Below are 16,414 nucleotides of genomic sequence, written 5' to 3'. Positions count from 1 at the left end.
TTTACTTTCTTCTCTTCATACAGTTCAAAAATCCTTAAAACACAGAAGAGTAAAGCATTTTGGCTATGAATTCCACTATGAGAACAACCATGTAGATAAAGATAAGCCATTACCTGGGGGTAAGTAATTGTTGTGTTTTTTTTATACATTAAAAAAAAATTTTTTTAATTTATTTATTTAATTAATTTATTTTTGGCTGCATTGGGTCTTCATTGCTGCATGCAGGCTTTCTCTAGTTGTGGCGAGTTGGGGCTACGCTACTCTTTGTTGCAGTGCATGGGCTTCTCATTGCGGTGGCTTCTCTTGTTGCGGAGCATGGGCTGTAGGTGCATAGGCTTCACTAGTTGTGGCACGCGGGCTCAGTAGTGTGGCTCGTGGGCTGTAGAGCACAGGCTCAGTAGTTGTGGCACACAGGCTTAGTTGCTCCGTGGCATGTGGGATCTTCCTGGACCAGGGGTCGAACCCGTGTCCCCTGCATTGGCAGGCGGATTCTTAACCACTGCACCACCAGGGAAACCCAGTAACTGTTAATAAATAATAAGGACTGGTAAAAATTAATATATTAATAATATTAGGATATCATGGTTGAGATTATTTTTATTTGTCATTTGTAGGTAAACTTATGAAACAGTTGATTAAATTTAAACCATTTTAATTAACTAAATAGTGTCGTTTTGTGTTAAAAATGTTATACATATAAATAAAGCTAAATTTAATTTCTCTTGAACACTATCCATACTCCCATACTCCTCTTCAGAAGTAGTACCATTAACAGTTTAGTGTATACTATTTCAATCCTTATAAATGAGTTTACATCCAAATAACCTGTAAACGTATATAGGTGTTAACACGTAGTATTACATTGTATGTTATAAATTGTATATTCATATATTACCACATTATCACAATATGTCTTAGAGATCTTACATAGGTTTTCATTTTACTGAATGTTCAATAATAGCTTATTCAGTTAATTTCCTTTTGCTAGACATTTAGGCTATTTCTAGTTTTTAGCTGTTACAAGTTGTGCTGCAGTGAATATCTTTGTATACACCTCTTTATGCATTAAAGCAAGAGTTGCTCAAGGGAAACTACTAAATTAGAATTGTGTCAGAGTTATGTTCGTTTAAAAATGTCAATAGACACTGACGAATTGCACCCTAAAAAAGCTATACCAACATACTCTCACGAAGTGTGCACCTCCTTCCCCCTACCCCTAGCAGCATGTGATATTGTAAAACTTTTAACTTTATAATCACCTGATTACTAGTGGGGTTGGCCATTTTTATTTCCTTTTCTGTGAATTCTTTTTCATCTTCTTTACCAGTTTTTTCTAATGGGTGGTCAAATATATTAATAAGAATTTGCTACATAATCAGGATATTAATCCTTTGGTAGAATTGTTCGTTGGAGTTAAATTTATCTGTATTTTTATGACTTTAATCTTATTTAAATATTTCCTTTGCCTCATGAAATAACATTTATGACTCCAATAAAAGTAAGTTAGTTCCACTTTGAAAAGCATGTTTTTTAAAGAGAAATAATTTAAAATAATTAAATTTAAAGTAAATTAATAATTTAAAATAACAAAAAAGAAAGTGGTCAGGATAATTTCCAGTATATAATATCATAAATGTTATAATCTTATTTCTGTTTTACAAAATACCAAAATTGTTGTCTGCAAAATTGTTCTTTTGTACATTTTATTTGATAAAATCAATAAAATAACTTTAAAAGATTCTTAAAATTTTGTTTTAATTTTACTTTGCTTGTGAGTTTACTGTTATGTTTGGATCTGACCACTAAACTAAAAGCTGTGTGATTTTGTTTTGTTTTGTTTTGTTTTGTTTTTGCGGTACGCAGGCCTCTCACTGTTGTGGCCTCTCTTGTTGCGGAGCACAGGCTCTGGACGCGCAGGCTCAGCGGCCATGGCTCACGGCCATGGCTCACGGGCCTAGCCGCTCCGTGGCATGTGGGATCTTCCCGGACCGGGGCACAAACCCGTGTCCCCTGCATCGGCAGGCGGACTCTCAACCACTGCGCCACCTGGGAAGCCCCAAAGCTGTGTGATTTTTATCATAGTGACTATTTTTTCATTCTTGGGTAAAACATGCAAAGTAAATATTTTAATATGTTTCACCTTTATGATTACTGGTTTCAGGTCTTCCGGACATTTGTGATAGCATTTTGGAGAAATGGTTGAAGGAAGGTTTCATTAAACATAAACCTGATCAACTGACTGTTAACCAGTATGAACCTGGGCATGGTGAATATTTCTTCTTCTAAAATTCCAGTCATATATTTCATAACTAAGTGGGTTATATAACTCTAAGATCAAAGATAGTATTTTTTAGCTCGAACTGACTCTTAATACGCTTATGTTTGTTACCTGTGTTGATTTCAATCCATTTGCAAGTCTACGCTCAGTCTCTTGAGGAATTTGCATCTCTAAGTGTAAACAGACACAGTTGCTATTTGTGATTTTCTTTTGTTCTCCCTCAACATTTTTTTTTTAGAGAGGGAGAAGATTGCTTTAAAAACAAAGGAGGCATGTAAAGTGGAAGAAATCAAATAATTTACAGGTACATAGAAGAAGACTAACTGGTTGGATCATCATGCTCTTCTTTCTCTTCTGTCGAGAATGTGGAAGACAATTCTAGGATGACATTTTAGTAAAAAATCTTTAGGTTATTGATTTTTTGCACTTGTTAGCAGCATCTTCGTCTGATATTTGTACTAATCAAATGATATTGAGGGTTTTATTAATGGCAGGAGTTGTGGCGTTTTTTCCTTCTCTGCATTTATCAGGATGTTTTATGATAGCTTATTTACCTATCAGTCTTTCCATTGGTCTATAAGCTCCTTGAGGACAGAGATTGTGTCTTACTAGGTTTAGGTACCCTCACCATGTAGCAAGGTTCCTTTCAAGTAAGAGATACTCATTTAACATAGATTGAGAGACTGGTGGAAGAAGCCATATCTTAGTTATTGATAAGATTAGTCTTCACACCTGGCTGTTGTTTTTGTTCTACAGGTACTTGGGAATCCAGTATTCAGAGGTCAAAATGACTTTGTTAGTTATATTTCACACTTCCTCTTGGGCTGGGATTGAGTAAATGTTCTAGTTAAGGAGTGACTCTCAAATCTTGATTTTACAGTCAAGTCACAATGGTGCTTTAACATGAAGTTATATTTTTAGTTTAGACTTAGTTTAATTTTATTCACATTGACCTTAAATGTTTCCTTTTAACTAAAATTACAGTACGTTCCAGTTTATCAAATGATGTTTTCACTCTAATACTATGAGGCTATATTTAGAGTTGTCTTAAATCTACTAAAAGGAAAAATGAAGTGACCTGTTATCCTATCTTCCATCTCAGGAATTCCTGCTCATATTGACACACATTCTGCGTTTGAGGATGAGATCGTTTCTCTCAGTTTGGGATCAGAGGTAAATATTCAAACATTTTTATTAGCTATCAACAAATGCCTTACCTTATACAATGCCCTTTTCATAGGATTTCTCACATTTCTTAATCCAAGTGAATTAAGATTTTAAAATGAAATGTAAAGGCACCATTAACAGTTTCATTTCTTACAGACTGTGAAATTATCACAGTCTCTTCTTTTAGGTGTCCAAAGTTTTATCTATCAGTTCATCAGATGCCAGGAAAAGTCCTGTAAGTTAATTTTTACATTTTACTTTTAGAAGTTAAATAAAATCCAGACTTCCATTTTGCAATAATTTACTGTAGCAGCATTACCATCTAGTGGCTAAAGATAGTAGCTGCAGGCTATAGATGAAAGAAACAAAACTAAAATGTAAGTGTCTGGAATTGTGATAAACTTTTTCACGTATAGTATATGATTCAGTCCCTTCAACAACTTTGAGTAGTAGAGGGTAATGTCCTTATCTTTACAAATGAATAATAAGAGGTTCATGTTTATTCATTGACTTGTTTTTAATAGTTGTACTTTATTTGAACTGCTAAAGAAGCTATCAAAAGTCTGATTTAAAGCAATCCTTGCAAACTGCAGATAGAATTTTAGATAGAAAACAACTTAAAAGCTTTTGTACAGCAAAGGAAACCATAAGCAAAACGAAAAGACAACCTCAGAATGGGAGGAAATATTTGCAAATGAAGCAACGGACAAAGGATTAATCTCCAAAATATACAAACAGTTCATGCAGCTCAATATAAAAAAAAAACAACCCAATTAAAAAATGGGCAGAAGACCTAAATAGACATTTCACCAAAGAAGACACACAGATGGCCAAGAGGCACTTGAAAAGATGCTCAACATCTCTAATTATTAGAGAAATGCAAATCAAGACTACAATGAGGTATCACCTTACACTGGTTAGAATGGCCATCATCAAAAAATCTACAAGCAATAAATGCTGGAGAGGGTGTGGAGAAAAGGGAATCCTTTTGCACTGTTGGTGGGAATGTAAACCATACAGCCACTGTGGAGAACAGTATGGAGGTTCCTTAAAAAACTAAAAACAGAACTACCATATGATCCAGCAATCCCACTACTGGGCATATACCCTGAGAAAACCATAATGGAAATGGACACATGTACCCCATTGTTCATTGCAGCACTGTTTATGTAGCTAGGACATGGAAACAACCAAAATGTCCAATGACATTTCGAGATGTGATACGTATGTACAATGGAATATTATTCAGCCATAAAAAGGAATGAAATTGGGTAATTTGCAGAGATGTGGATGGACCTAGAGTCTGTCATACAGAGTGAAGTAAGCCAGAAAGGGAAAAACAAATATTGTATATTAACACATATATGTAGAATCTAGAAAAACGGTACAGATGAACCTATTTGCAGGGCAGGAATAGAGATGTAGACATAGAGAACGGACATGTGTTCGTGGGGGGGAGGGGAACGTGGGAAGAATTGGGAGATAAGGTTTGACATAAATACACTACCATGTGTAAAATAGATAGCTAGTGGGAACCTGCTGTATAGCTCAAGGAGCTCAGCTCGGTGTTCTGTGATGACCTAGATGGGTGGGATGGGGGTGGTGGGAGGGAGGTCCAAGAGGGAGGAGAGGACTCAGTGGTTAACAGTCTGCCTGCCAATGCAGGGGACATGGGTTCGAGCCCTGGTCTGGGAAGATCCCACATGCTGCGGAGCAGCTGGGCCCGTGTGCCACAACTATTGAGGCTGTGTGCTGCAACTACTGAAGCCTGTGCGCCTAGAGCCCATGCTCCGCAACAAGAGAAGCCACTGCAATGAGAAGCCCGTGTACTGCAACAAATAATAGCCCCCGTTTGCTGCAACTAGAGAAAGCCCACGCACAGCAACGAAGACCCAATGCAGCCAAAAATAAATAAATTTATTTTAAAAAAAGAGAGAGGAGATATAGATATACGTATAGCTGATTCACTTCATTGTACAGCAGAAACTAACACAACACTGTAAAGCAATTATACTCCAATTAAAAAAAAAGAAATCAGAATTTCAGATCTGTAAGAATCTTTAAAATATGAGGTTGTTTCAAAATCTGATCTTGTTGCTGGATGCAAATACTGTTTACTAGTATTTGTTTGCATTTGCTTAGTTCTTATCACTAACTATAGTGCTTTGGCTTTTTAACTTTTGCTGAGCTTGTGTGATTATGTTGATAATGTGACTACAGAGCTAGTGTATTTGATAAGACAACCATCTTATCAACTACATGTGTGGATTCTTATTAAGTGCTTTCAAAAATAATGAGGACAGGAAGGGAAAAGAGCTCTTCTCTGACTGGTTTATTTTAATTTTACCTCTTATCCTGGCTTGTAGCTTTAGGGGACCAGTAAAGAACATCTTTGTTTTTTCCTTCTGTGTAACCAATTGAGAAATGAAATGAAAGATAAATGAATATCAGACTGTCAACTTAACTACTGAGAAAACATGGAAGATCATGGCTTTGGATCTGTAGCCAAGTGGACTTATTAATAATTCACCTATGAATTAGACATACTGTCCTTTACACTGGTACAACTGGAGACTTTTTCTATAGAGGCAGAGGCTGCCCCTATAACAGAGGACATGAGGAAGCATAAATTAGATTCTGCAAACCAGCGGGATTTGAGAAGGAGAGAGGAAAGGGCTCATCCAAGCAGGTTTGGCTCCAGGCTAACCAATCAGCTGAGGTGCCTTCTCTCCTGGGGAGTTGGAAGTTAAGGAATGGAGAAGAGCGAGGTTTGTTCTTATTACTTTCACTCCTATAGAGATTCTCTCCATTCCTAGGGAAATATAAAAAATGGGGCCTAAGTGTTCCTCCAACACCCTAAAAGTTCATTATATAGTTGTTTTTTTCTGATGTGGACCAGTTTTAAAGTCTTTATTGAATTTGTGACAATATTGCTTCTGTTTTATATTTTCGTTTTTTGGCCACGAGGCATGTGGGATCTTAGCTCCCCCTGACCAGGAATCGAACCCGCACCCCCTGCACTGGAAGGTGAAGTCTTAACCACTGGACCACCAGGGAAGTCCCATTATATAGTTTTTATTTTTTTAACAGACCTTTATCGGGGTATAATTGCTTCACAGTACTGTGTTAGTTTCTGTTGTACAACAAAGTGAGTCAACCATATGCATACATATATCCCCATATCCCTTCCCTCTTGAGCCTCCCTTCCACCCTCCCTATCTCATGTCTCTGGGTCATTGCGAAGCACCTACCTGATGTCCCTGTGCTATGCTGCTGCTTCCCAGTAGCTATTTACATTTGGTAGTGTATACATGTCGACGCTACTCTCACTTCGCCCCAGCTTTCCCCTCCCCTCCCCCATATCCTCAAGTCCATTCTCTATGTCTACGTATTTATTCCTGCCTTGCCACTAGGTTCATTAGTACCATTTTTTTTTCCTTTAGATTCCACATATATGTGTTATCATACGGTATTTGTTTTTCTCTTTCTGACTTGCTTCACTCTGTATGACAGACTCTAGGTCCATCCACCTCACTACAAATAACTCAATTTTGTTTCTTTTTATGGCTGAGTAATATTCCATTGTATATATGTGCCACATGTTCTTTATCCATTCATCTGTCAATGGACAGTTAGGTTGGTTACATGTCCTGGCTATTGTAAATAGTGCCACAATGAACATTGTGGTGCATGTCTCTTTTTGCATTATGGTTTTCTCAGGGTATATGCTCAGTAGTGGGATTGCTGGGTCATATGGTAGTTCTATATTTAGTTTTTTAAGAAACTTCCATACTGTTCTCCATAGTGGCTGTATCAGTTTACATTCCCACCAACAGTGGAGGAGGCTTCACTTTTCACCACACCCTTTCCACCATTTATTGTTTCTAGAGTTTTTGATAATGGCCATTGTGACTGGTGTGAGGTGATACCTCATTGTAGTCTTGATTTGCATTTCTCTAATAATTAGTGATGTTGAGCATCTTTTCATGTGCCTCTTGGCCATCTGTATGTCTTCTTTGGTGAGATGTCTATTTAGGTCTTTCACCCATTTTTTAATTGAATTGTTTGTTTTTTTGATATTGAGCTCCATGAACTGTTTGTATATTTTGGAGATTAATCCTTTGTCCATTGGTTCATTTGCAAATATTTCCTCCCATTCTGAGGGTTGTCTTTTCGTCTTGTTTATGGTTACCTTTCCTGTGCAAAAGCTTTTAAGTTTCATTAGGTCCCATTTGTTTATTCTTGTTTTTATTTACATTTCTCTAGGAGGTGGGTCAAAAAAGATCTTGCTGTGATTTATGTCATAGAGTGTTCTACCTATATTTTCCTCTAAGAGTTTTATAGTGTCTGGTCTTACATTTAGGTCTTTAATCCATTTTGAGTTTATTTTTGTGTATGGTGTTGGGGAGTGTTCTAATTTCATTCTTTTACATGTAGCTGTCCAGTTTTCCTGGCACTTATTGAAGAGGCTATCTTTTCTGCACTGTATGTTCTTGCCTCCTTTATTCATGAATTAGGTGACCATATGTGCGTGGGTTTATCTCTGGGCTGTCTATCCTTTACCATTGATCTATATTTCTGTTTTTGTGCCAGTACCATACTGTCTTGATTACTGTGGCTTTGTAGTATAGTTTGAAATCAGGAGCTTGATTCCTCCAACTCCATTTTTCTTTGTCGGGGTCTTTTGTGTCCATATGAATTGTAAAATTTTTTGTTCTAATTCTGTGAAGAATGCCCTTGGTAGTTTGGTAGGGATTGCATTGAATCTGTAGATTGCTTTGGGTAGTATTGTCATTTTCACAATATTGATTCTTCCATTCCAAGAACATGGTGTATTTCTCCATCTGTTTATGTCATCTTTGATTTCTTTCATCATGTGTTATAGTTTTCTCAGTAAAAGTCTTTTGCCTCCTTAGGTAGGTTTATTCCTAGGTATTTTATTCTTTTTGTTGTGATGGTAAATGGAAGTGTTTCCTTAATTTATATTTTTGATTTTTTTGTTGTTAGTGTATAGGAATGCCAGAGATTTCTGTGCATTAATTTTGTATCCTGAAACCTTACCAATTTTGTTGATTAGTTCTAGTAGTTTTCTGGTTGCATCTTTAGGACTCTCTATGTATAGTATCATATCATCTCCAAACAGTGACAGTTTTGCTTCTTCTTTCCAATTTGTATTCCTTTTATTTCTTTTTCTTCTCTGATTGCCATGGCTAGGACTTCCAAAACTATGTTGAATAAGAGTGGCGAGAGTGGACATCCTTGTCTTGTTGCTGATCTTAGTGGAACTGCTTTCAGTTTTTCACCATTGCTTATGCTGTTTGCTGTGGATTGGTCATATATGGCCTTTATTATGTTGAGGTAGGTTCCCTCTATGCCCATTTTCTGGAGAGTTTTTATCATAAATGGGTGTTGAATTTTGTCAAAAGCTTTTCTGCATCTATTGAGATGATCATACGGTTTTTATTCCTTAATTTGTTAATATGGTGTATCACATTGCTTGATTTGTATATATTGAAGAATCCTTGCATCCATGGGATAAATCCTGCTTGATCATGGTGTATGATCCTTTTATTATGTTGTTGGATTCTGTTTGCTAGTATTTTGTTCAAGATTTCTGCATCTATGTTCATCAGTGATATTGATCTATAATTTTCTTTTTTTGTGATATCTTTTTCTGGTTTTGGTATCAGGGTGATGGTGGCTTCATATAATGAATTTCGGAGTGTTCCTCTCTCTGCAATTTTTTGGAAGAGTTTGAGAAGGATGGGTGTTAGCTCTTATCTAAATGTTTGATGGAATTCGCCTTTGAAGCCATCTGGTCTTGGACTTTTGTTTGTTGGAAAATTTTTAATTATGGTTTCAATATCATTACTTGTGATAAGTCTGTTTATATTTTCTAATTCTTCCTGGTTCAGTCTTGGAAAATTGTACCTTTCCAAGAATTTGTCCATTTCTTCGTGGTTGTCCATTTTATTGGCGTATAGTTGTTTGTAGTAGTCTCTTATAATCCTTTGTATTTCTATGGTGTCAAATGTGATTTCTCCGTTTTCATTTCTAATTTTATTGATTTGTGTCCTCTCCCTTTTTTTCTTGATGAGTCTGGCTTTATCAATGTTGTTTATCTTCTCAAAGAACCAGCTTTTAGTGTTATTGATCTTTGCTATTGTTTTCCTTGTTTCTATTTCATTTATTTCTGCTCTGATCTTTATGATTTCTTTCCTTCTACTGCCTTTGGGTTTTCTTTGTTCTTCTTTCTCTAGTTGCTTTAGGTGTAGAGTGAGAGTGTTTATTTGAGATTTTTCTTGTTTCTTGAGGTGAGATTGAATTGCTATAAACTTCCCTCTTAGAACTGATTTTGCTGTGTCCCAAAGGTTTTGGGTTGTTGTGTTTTTGTTGTCATTTGTTTCTATGTATTTTTTAATTTCTTCTTTGATTTCTTCAGTGATCTCTTGGTTATTTAGTAGTGCACTGTTTAACCTCCATGTATTTATGTTTTTTACAGTTTTTTTCCTGTAATCGATTTCCAATCTTATAACGTTGTGGTCAGAAAAGATGCTGCATACGATTTCAATTTTCTTAAATTTTCAGAGGCTTGATTTGTGTCCCAAGATGGGATCTATCCTGGAGAATGTTCCATGTGCACTTGAGAAGCAAGTGTATTCTGCCACTTTCAGGTGGAATGTTCTATAAATATCAATTAAATCTATCTGGTATATTGTGTCATTTAAAGCTTGTGTTTCCTTATTTATTTTATGTTTGGATGATCTGTCCATTGGTGTAAGTGGGGTGTTAAAGTCCCCCACTATTATTGTGTTACTGTCTATTTCCCCTTTCATGGTTGTTAGCATTTGCTTTATGTATTGAGGTGCTCCTATGTTGGGTGCATAAATAGTTAAAATTGTTACATCTTCTTTTTTAGATTAATCTCTTGATCATTATGTAGTGTCCTTCCTTATCTCTTGTAACAGTCTTTATTTTATAGTCTATTTTATCTGATATGAGTATTGCTACTCCAGCTTTCTTTTGATTTCCATTTGCATGGAATATCTTTTTCCATCCCTTCACTTTCAGTCTTTATGTGTCCCTAGGTCTGAAGTGGGTCTCTTGTAGACAGCGTATATGGGTCTTGTTTTTGTATCCATTCAGCCAGTCTGTGTCTTTTTTGGGGGGCCTTTAATCTATTTACATTCAAGGTTATTGATATGGAAGTTCCTATTACCATTTTCTTAATTGTTTTGGGCTTGTTTTTGTGGGTCCTTTTCTTCTCTTGTGTTTCCCGCCTAGAGAAGTTTCTATAGCATTTGTTGTAAAGCTGGTTTGGTGGTGCTGAATTCTCTTAGCTTTTGCTTTTCTGAAAAGCTTTTGACTTCTCCATCGAATCTGAATGAGATCCTTGCTGGGTAGAGTAGTCTTGGTTGTAGGTTTTTCTCTTTCATCACTTTAAGTATATCCTGCCACTCCTTTCTGGCCTGCAGAGTTTATGCTGAAAAATCTGCTGATAACCTTATTGGGATTCCTTTGCATGTTATGTATTGTTTTTCCCTTGCTGCTTTTAATATTTTTTCTTTGAATTTAATTTTTCTTAGTTTGATTAATATGTGTCTTGGTGTGTTTCTCCTAGGGTTTATCCTGTATGGACTCTCTGTGCTTCCTGGACTTGGGTGACTATTTCCTTTCCCATGTTAAGGAAGTTTTCGACTATAATCTCTTCAAATATTTTCTCAGACCCTTTCTTTTTCTCTTCTTCTGGGAACCTATAAGTTGAATGTTGGTGCATTTAGTGTTGTCCCAGAGGTCTCTGAGATTGTCTTCAATTCTTTTCATTCTTTTTTCTTTATTCTGCTCCTTGGCAGTTATTTCCACCATTTTGTCTTCCAGCTCACTTATTCGTTCTTCTACCTCAGTTATTCTGTTATTGATTCCGTCTAGTGTATTTTTCATTTCAGTTATTATGTTGTTCATCTCTGTTTTATTGTCCTTTAATTCTTCTAGATCTTTGTTAAACATTCTTGTATTTTCTCAATCCGTGTCTCCATTCTATTTCAGAGATTCTAGATCATGTTTACTATCATTACTCTGAATTCCTTTTCAGGTAGATTGCCTATTTCCTCTTCATTTATTTGGTCTTGTAGGTTTTTACCTTGCCCCTTCATCTGTGACATATTGTTTTGCTCTCTCATTTTTTTTTCCTTTTTTTAATGAGTGTGATTGTGTTCCTGTCTTCCTAGTTGTTTGGCCTGTGGCTTCTAACACTGCAGTTTGTAGGCTGTTGGGTAGAGCTGGGTCTTGGTGCTAAGGTGAGGACCTCCGGGAGACCTCACTCTGATGAATATTCCCTGGGGTCTGAGGTTCTCTGTTAGTCCAGTGGTTTGGACTCAGAGCTCCCACTGCAGGAGCTTTGGCCCGACCCCTGGCTCATGAACCAAGATCCTGCAAGTTCTGCGGGATGGTAAAAAAAAGGAAGAGAAAAGGTGGGAAAGGCCTTGGCTGTGGAGGGTGGGGCCGATGCAGGGGTGATGTTTGGGCAGTGGGTGGGCCTATGTTTAGGACCAACAGGGCTGGGAAAGGCTGTGGTGGGGTGGGGGGTGGGGCTTAAGCTCAACAGAACAGAAGGGGCTCAGGAGTGCCTCCTGCCCCTGGTCTCAGAGGGTGGGGGACCCTGCCCTGGGAGCCCAGCAGGCTTCCTGGGCTTGAGTGGGCGGGGCAAACGCCCTCCACTCCTCTCCTGCTCCTCCGGTCCTGGAGGTCCCTTTCCACCTGCCTCTGCTGATCTCCCCGGCCTCCCTCATATGCTCCCAGGGCCCATGAAGCCTGGAGGGGGCTTTGGAGGGCGGGGGACTGGCCTGGGAGGTCAGCAGGCTCCCCGTGCCCAAGTGGGAGGGGCAAATGCCCTCTGCTCCTTTCCTGCTCCTCTGGTCCTGAGGGCTCCTTCTGCCTGCCTATCCTTCTCTCCCGGCTTCCCTCCTACTCCCCCAGGACCAACCCAGCCTGGAGGGGACCTCTGAGGGCGTAGGACCCGGCCTGAGAACCGGGCAGACTTCCCCAGCCAATGTGGTAGGGGAAATGCTGGGCCCACTCCCCCCTGATCCGAGCCCCTGAGGGTCCCTCCAGGCGTGGGAACCCCTCTCCCCTCTCAGCCACCCCTCAGCGGTGCCGGTCCTGTCCAAACTCCACTTCTCCCCGCCTCAGTTCCCGCACATCCTACCATCCTCCTTGGGTGTTAGGCTCCCCGAGCAGAGTCCGGCAGGCGCCCCAGTTATGGGGAGACGTGAACTCTGCATCTTCCCACACCGCCATCTTGACTCTGCCCCCCTCTATAGTTTTTAATTAAAACTGGTAAAGAGGGGAAAACTTACCTCGAGTTGCACTGAAAATCTGCTGTAATTGTTTTCTCCATTTGGTGTCTCTGGAAGCATATACTTTTTTTTTTCCAGTTTTTTTAAAAAAATTGAAGTATAATTGACTTACAGTATTATATTAGTTTCAGGTGTACAGGATAGAAATTTGATATTTTTATACGTTGTAAGAGGATTACCACGATAAGCCTAGTTGCCATATGTTGCGATACAGAATATAGTCAATAATATTGTAATGCTGTACATTATATCCCCGTGACCAATTTATTTTGTAAGTTTGGGAGTTTGTACCTCCTAATCTCCCTAACCTATTTCACTCATCCTTCCATCGTCCTCCCCATTGGAACCACCAGTTCTCTGTATCTGAGTCTGCTTCTGTTTTGTTATGTTTTTTTTAGATTCCACATGTAAGAGATCATAACATCTTACAGAAAAAACCGGAACGAACTTTTTTGGGCAACCCAATGTTTGTCTTTCTTGTCTGACTTATTTCACTTAGCATAATACACTCTAGGTTCATCCCTGTTGTCGCAAATGGCAAAATTTCCTCCTTTTTTATGGCTGAATAATATGTGTGTGTGTGTGTGTGTGTGTGTGTGTGTGTGTGTATCTCACATTTTCTTCATCTATTAATGGACATTTAGGTTGCTTCCATGTCTTGGCTGTTGTAAATAATGCACATGAGGGAGCACATATCTTTTCAAGTTAGTGTTTATTCCTTTGAATAAATACCCGGAAGTGGAATTGTTGGATCATATAGTAGTTCTATTTTTAATTTTTTGAGGAACTTTCATACTGTTTTCCTTAGTGGCTGAACCAATTTACATTCCTACCAACAGCATGCAAGGTTGCATTTTTCCCATATCCATGCCAACACTTGTTATTTCTTTTTGATAATCGCCATTCTGACAGGTGTGAGGTGATACCTCATTGTGTAGCAATCACCTATTCTATGCTAGGCCTGAGGTAGGTACTATAGTAAGTTTTTCCTCATGAGGAATAGCGAGGTCCTCAGGAATAGATATACATACAACTACTATTGTTCTTGTGCTAGCTGTCTTATTTGGGTTATCTGTGTATATGAATCTGGTGATTTATTTTGCTTAAGGAGGAAAGCCCAGGACATAAATAAATGGAATTTAGGAAGCCTTCTCTCCAAAAATGTACGATACACCACCTATATTTTCAAATAAATTATTTATGATGAACTTATTCATTCATTTATTCACCCCAAAATATTTGTGGAATATAATCTACTAGACAGAATCTAACAAGTAAATGAGGATAAAATCCAAAAAATTTTTATTTAAGCTAAAATGTTTCATTACCTATGTAGCCTTATCATTTACAAAGGAAAACTTAATTTTACTGAGGTGGTTTGTGACTGATCTTGCTTTGAGAGTCCTTATTTGGATGGTGGTGGATTTCACTTCACAGTACCTCCAACATATCCTAGGCAAAATTCCTATTAATTCCTCTGCTTTGGAAAAATATGGTATACCACAAGCTTCTTTTTCAGCTACTTTTCAGCTTAGGAAAGTATACTTCTGGGAGTGTCATCTTTTGTAGAAGGACAAAAAGTTATATTTGTTTTACTAAAAATTTTACTAAAAATGTTCAGGGTTGCTCTTCTCCCTCACAATGGACTAATTATCTCATGATATGGTGGGATTCTATATTTATGAATCCAGGGAACGTATGTTAACAGACATTTTTGATATTGTTGTATTTCTTCCTTTGTAAGTAGTTTGTAGCTTCAGTCTTGTATCCTTGCAGTTGTGTCTGTCTCCCTTTTTCCTCTTCTCCTTTCTCACGTGTCCAAACATGGCAGACATGGCCATGATGAGGTATATGGAATCACTTGTTTGCTGTTTAAAATAAAAAGCAAACTTACTTCATTTTGTTACTGAACCAAACTTGGGTCTGCTTGCCCGCATGCAGTAAAGCCAATCTACTGACACTGGATTGTGGTGAGGGAAAGGGCAGCATTTATTGTAAAGGTGCCAATACAAGGAGGATGGGTGGCTCATGCTCTAAAACCCTAAAGTCTCCGAAGGGTTTCAGAAAAGTTTTTTTAAAGGCAAGGTGAGGGAGGGGTGTCCCAGGATATGTGATCAGCTTCTGCACAGTTCTCTGATTGATTGATGGTGATCAATCCTTAGGTGCCAGATGGTTTGGAGGCTACGTGCTCATAATCATTAAGTAATTTCTTCCTTTGGTGGTGGTTTTAGCATGTAAAAAACTCAGGAAATATGCGTCAGATACTATTATCTTGGTACTTCAGAGAGGAGCTAAGACAGACGATATGGGGGAGGGGTCTGTCCCAGGAAGACCCCATAGGGTCCTGCTCAGTTACAGGTGGGTCCAGTTAGGGCAACTTAGATTTGGCAGGCTATGGGAAACAGGTGGACTTCTTTCTAGTCTGCTAAATTCTCAGGTACGAAATATTTTCTCCAGCTAAATATAGTCACTTCTGTCCTCTCAGCTTTCATCATTCTGTATAAATCACACATCATTCTTTACCTCTTATTGTCTCTTGTTGATATACCCTCAAGGGTTTCAAAAGATTAAAGGTCTCAGCCTATTTTTAACCAATAAGGATCAGGATTAAGTTTGTCTTCTTTCTCAGAAGTGTTCCCAGTAGCAATATGTTTTTTCATTTTCCTGTTTAGCCAACATGGAGGAGATCTGTTTCATGTACTTTCTGTTATGCATCTTATCTTTTTTTTTTTTCTTTTTTTTTTTTGGCTGTGCCATGCGGCATGTAGGATCTTAGTTCCCCGACCAGAGATTGAACCTGTGCCCCCTGCATTGGGAGCCCGGAGTCCTAACCACTGTACCGCCAGGGAAGTCCCTGCATCTTATCTTTATTTGAGTAAATATTTGAGTGATAGCTGTGTCTGGGTTTTTTTTTCTGTTGTATTTTGGTTGTGTTAAAGGTTTTATAAGATCAGAATGTCTAGGATTTTTTGTTTGTTTGCTTTGAACTGAACATTACCCTCAGTCATGCCCCATTGTTGGAGGAGAAGGGAGTGTGAGAGAATGGTCATGTCCCAGGTCTTGGGTGAATTCCTGGGATGAGCTACCAAGTGAGGATTCTTGGCTTCACGTAGGAAAGAATTCTAGGGCGAGCCATAGTAAAATGAAAGTTTGTTTAGAGAGAGACACATTCCATAGACAGAATGTAGTCAGTCTCAGAAGGTGAGACCGGGGTCCCAGGCTGTGGGGGTGGTTAGTTTTTATGGGCTGGGTAATTACATATGCTAACGAGTGGGAGGAATATTCTAACTGTTTTGGAGAAGGGATGGAGATTTCCAGGAACTGGGCCACAGCCCACTTTTTGGCCATTTGTGGTCAGCCTGGGAACCATCATTGTGCCTATGGGTGTGTCATTTAGCATGCTAATGTGTTACAATAAGCTAATGCATTATAATAAGGCTCAAGGTCTACTGGAAGTCAAATCTTCTGCCATCTTGGGCCTAATTAGGCGGATTAGTTTTTATTGTATCCTCAATGGCTGTGTCATTCTTTTAATGATTGTGCCCTGCCCCCTTCCCTCCTGTCTTACCATGAGCTTGCTGGGAACTTGATCTTTATTGACTCTGCCATCTCA

At 38.4% G+C, this 16,414-nt stretch overlaps 1 protein-coding gene across 8 annotated transcripts in view; it reads left to right on the top strand.

Annotated features, from left to right (window-relative positions):
* Positions 1-16,414, top strand: part of ALKBH8 (alkB homolog 8, tRNA methyltransferase) — a 70,997-nt gene that overhangs the window by 14,411 nt on the left and 40,172 nt on the right. For all 8 annotated transcript variants that reach the window (XM_067750910.1, XM_067750905.1, XM_067750911.1 and 5 more), the window contains 3 exons: positions 24-119; positions 2,162-2,266; positions 3,381-3,451. In XM_067750910.1, the coding sequence (XP_067607011.1) occupies positions 24-119; positions 2,162-2,266; positions 3,381-3,451 (272 nt within the window). The remainder of the gene's footprint in view (positions 1-23; positions 120-2,161; positions 2,267-3,380; positions 3,452-16,414) is intronic.

This window comes from Pseudorca crassidens, chromosome 9 (genome assembly GCF_039906515.1).
Source record: "Pseudorca crassidens isolate mPseCra1 chromosome 9, mPseCra1.hap1, whole genome shotgun sequence".
NCBI lineage: Eukaryota > Metazoa > Chordata > Mammalia > Artiodactyla > Delphinidae > Pseudorca > Pseudorca crassidens.
The sequence above is the reverse complement of the archived record's forward strand: the minus strand, read 5'-3'. Positions and strand labels throughout refer to the sequence as shown.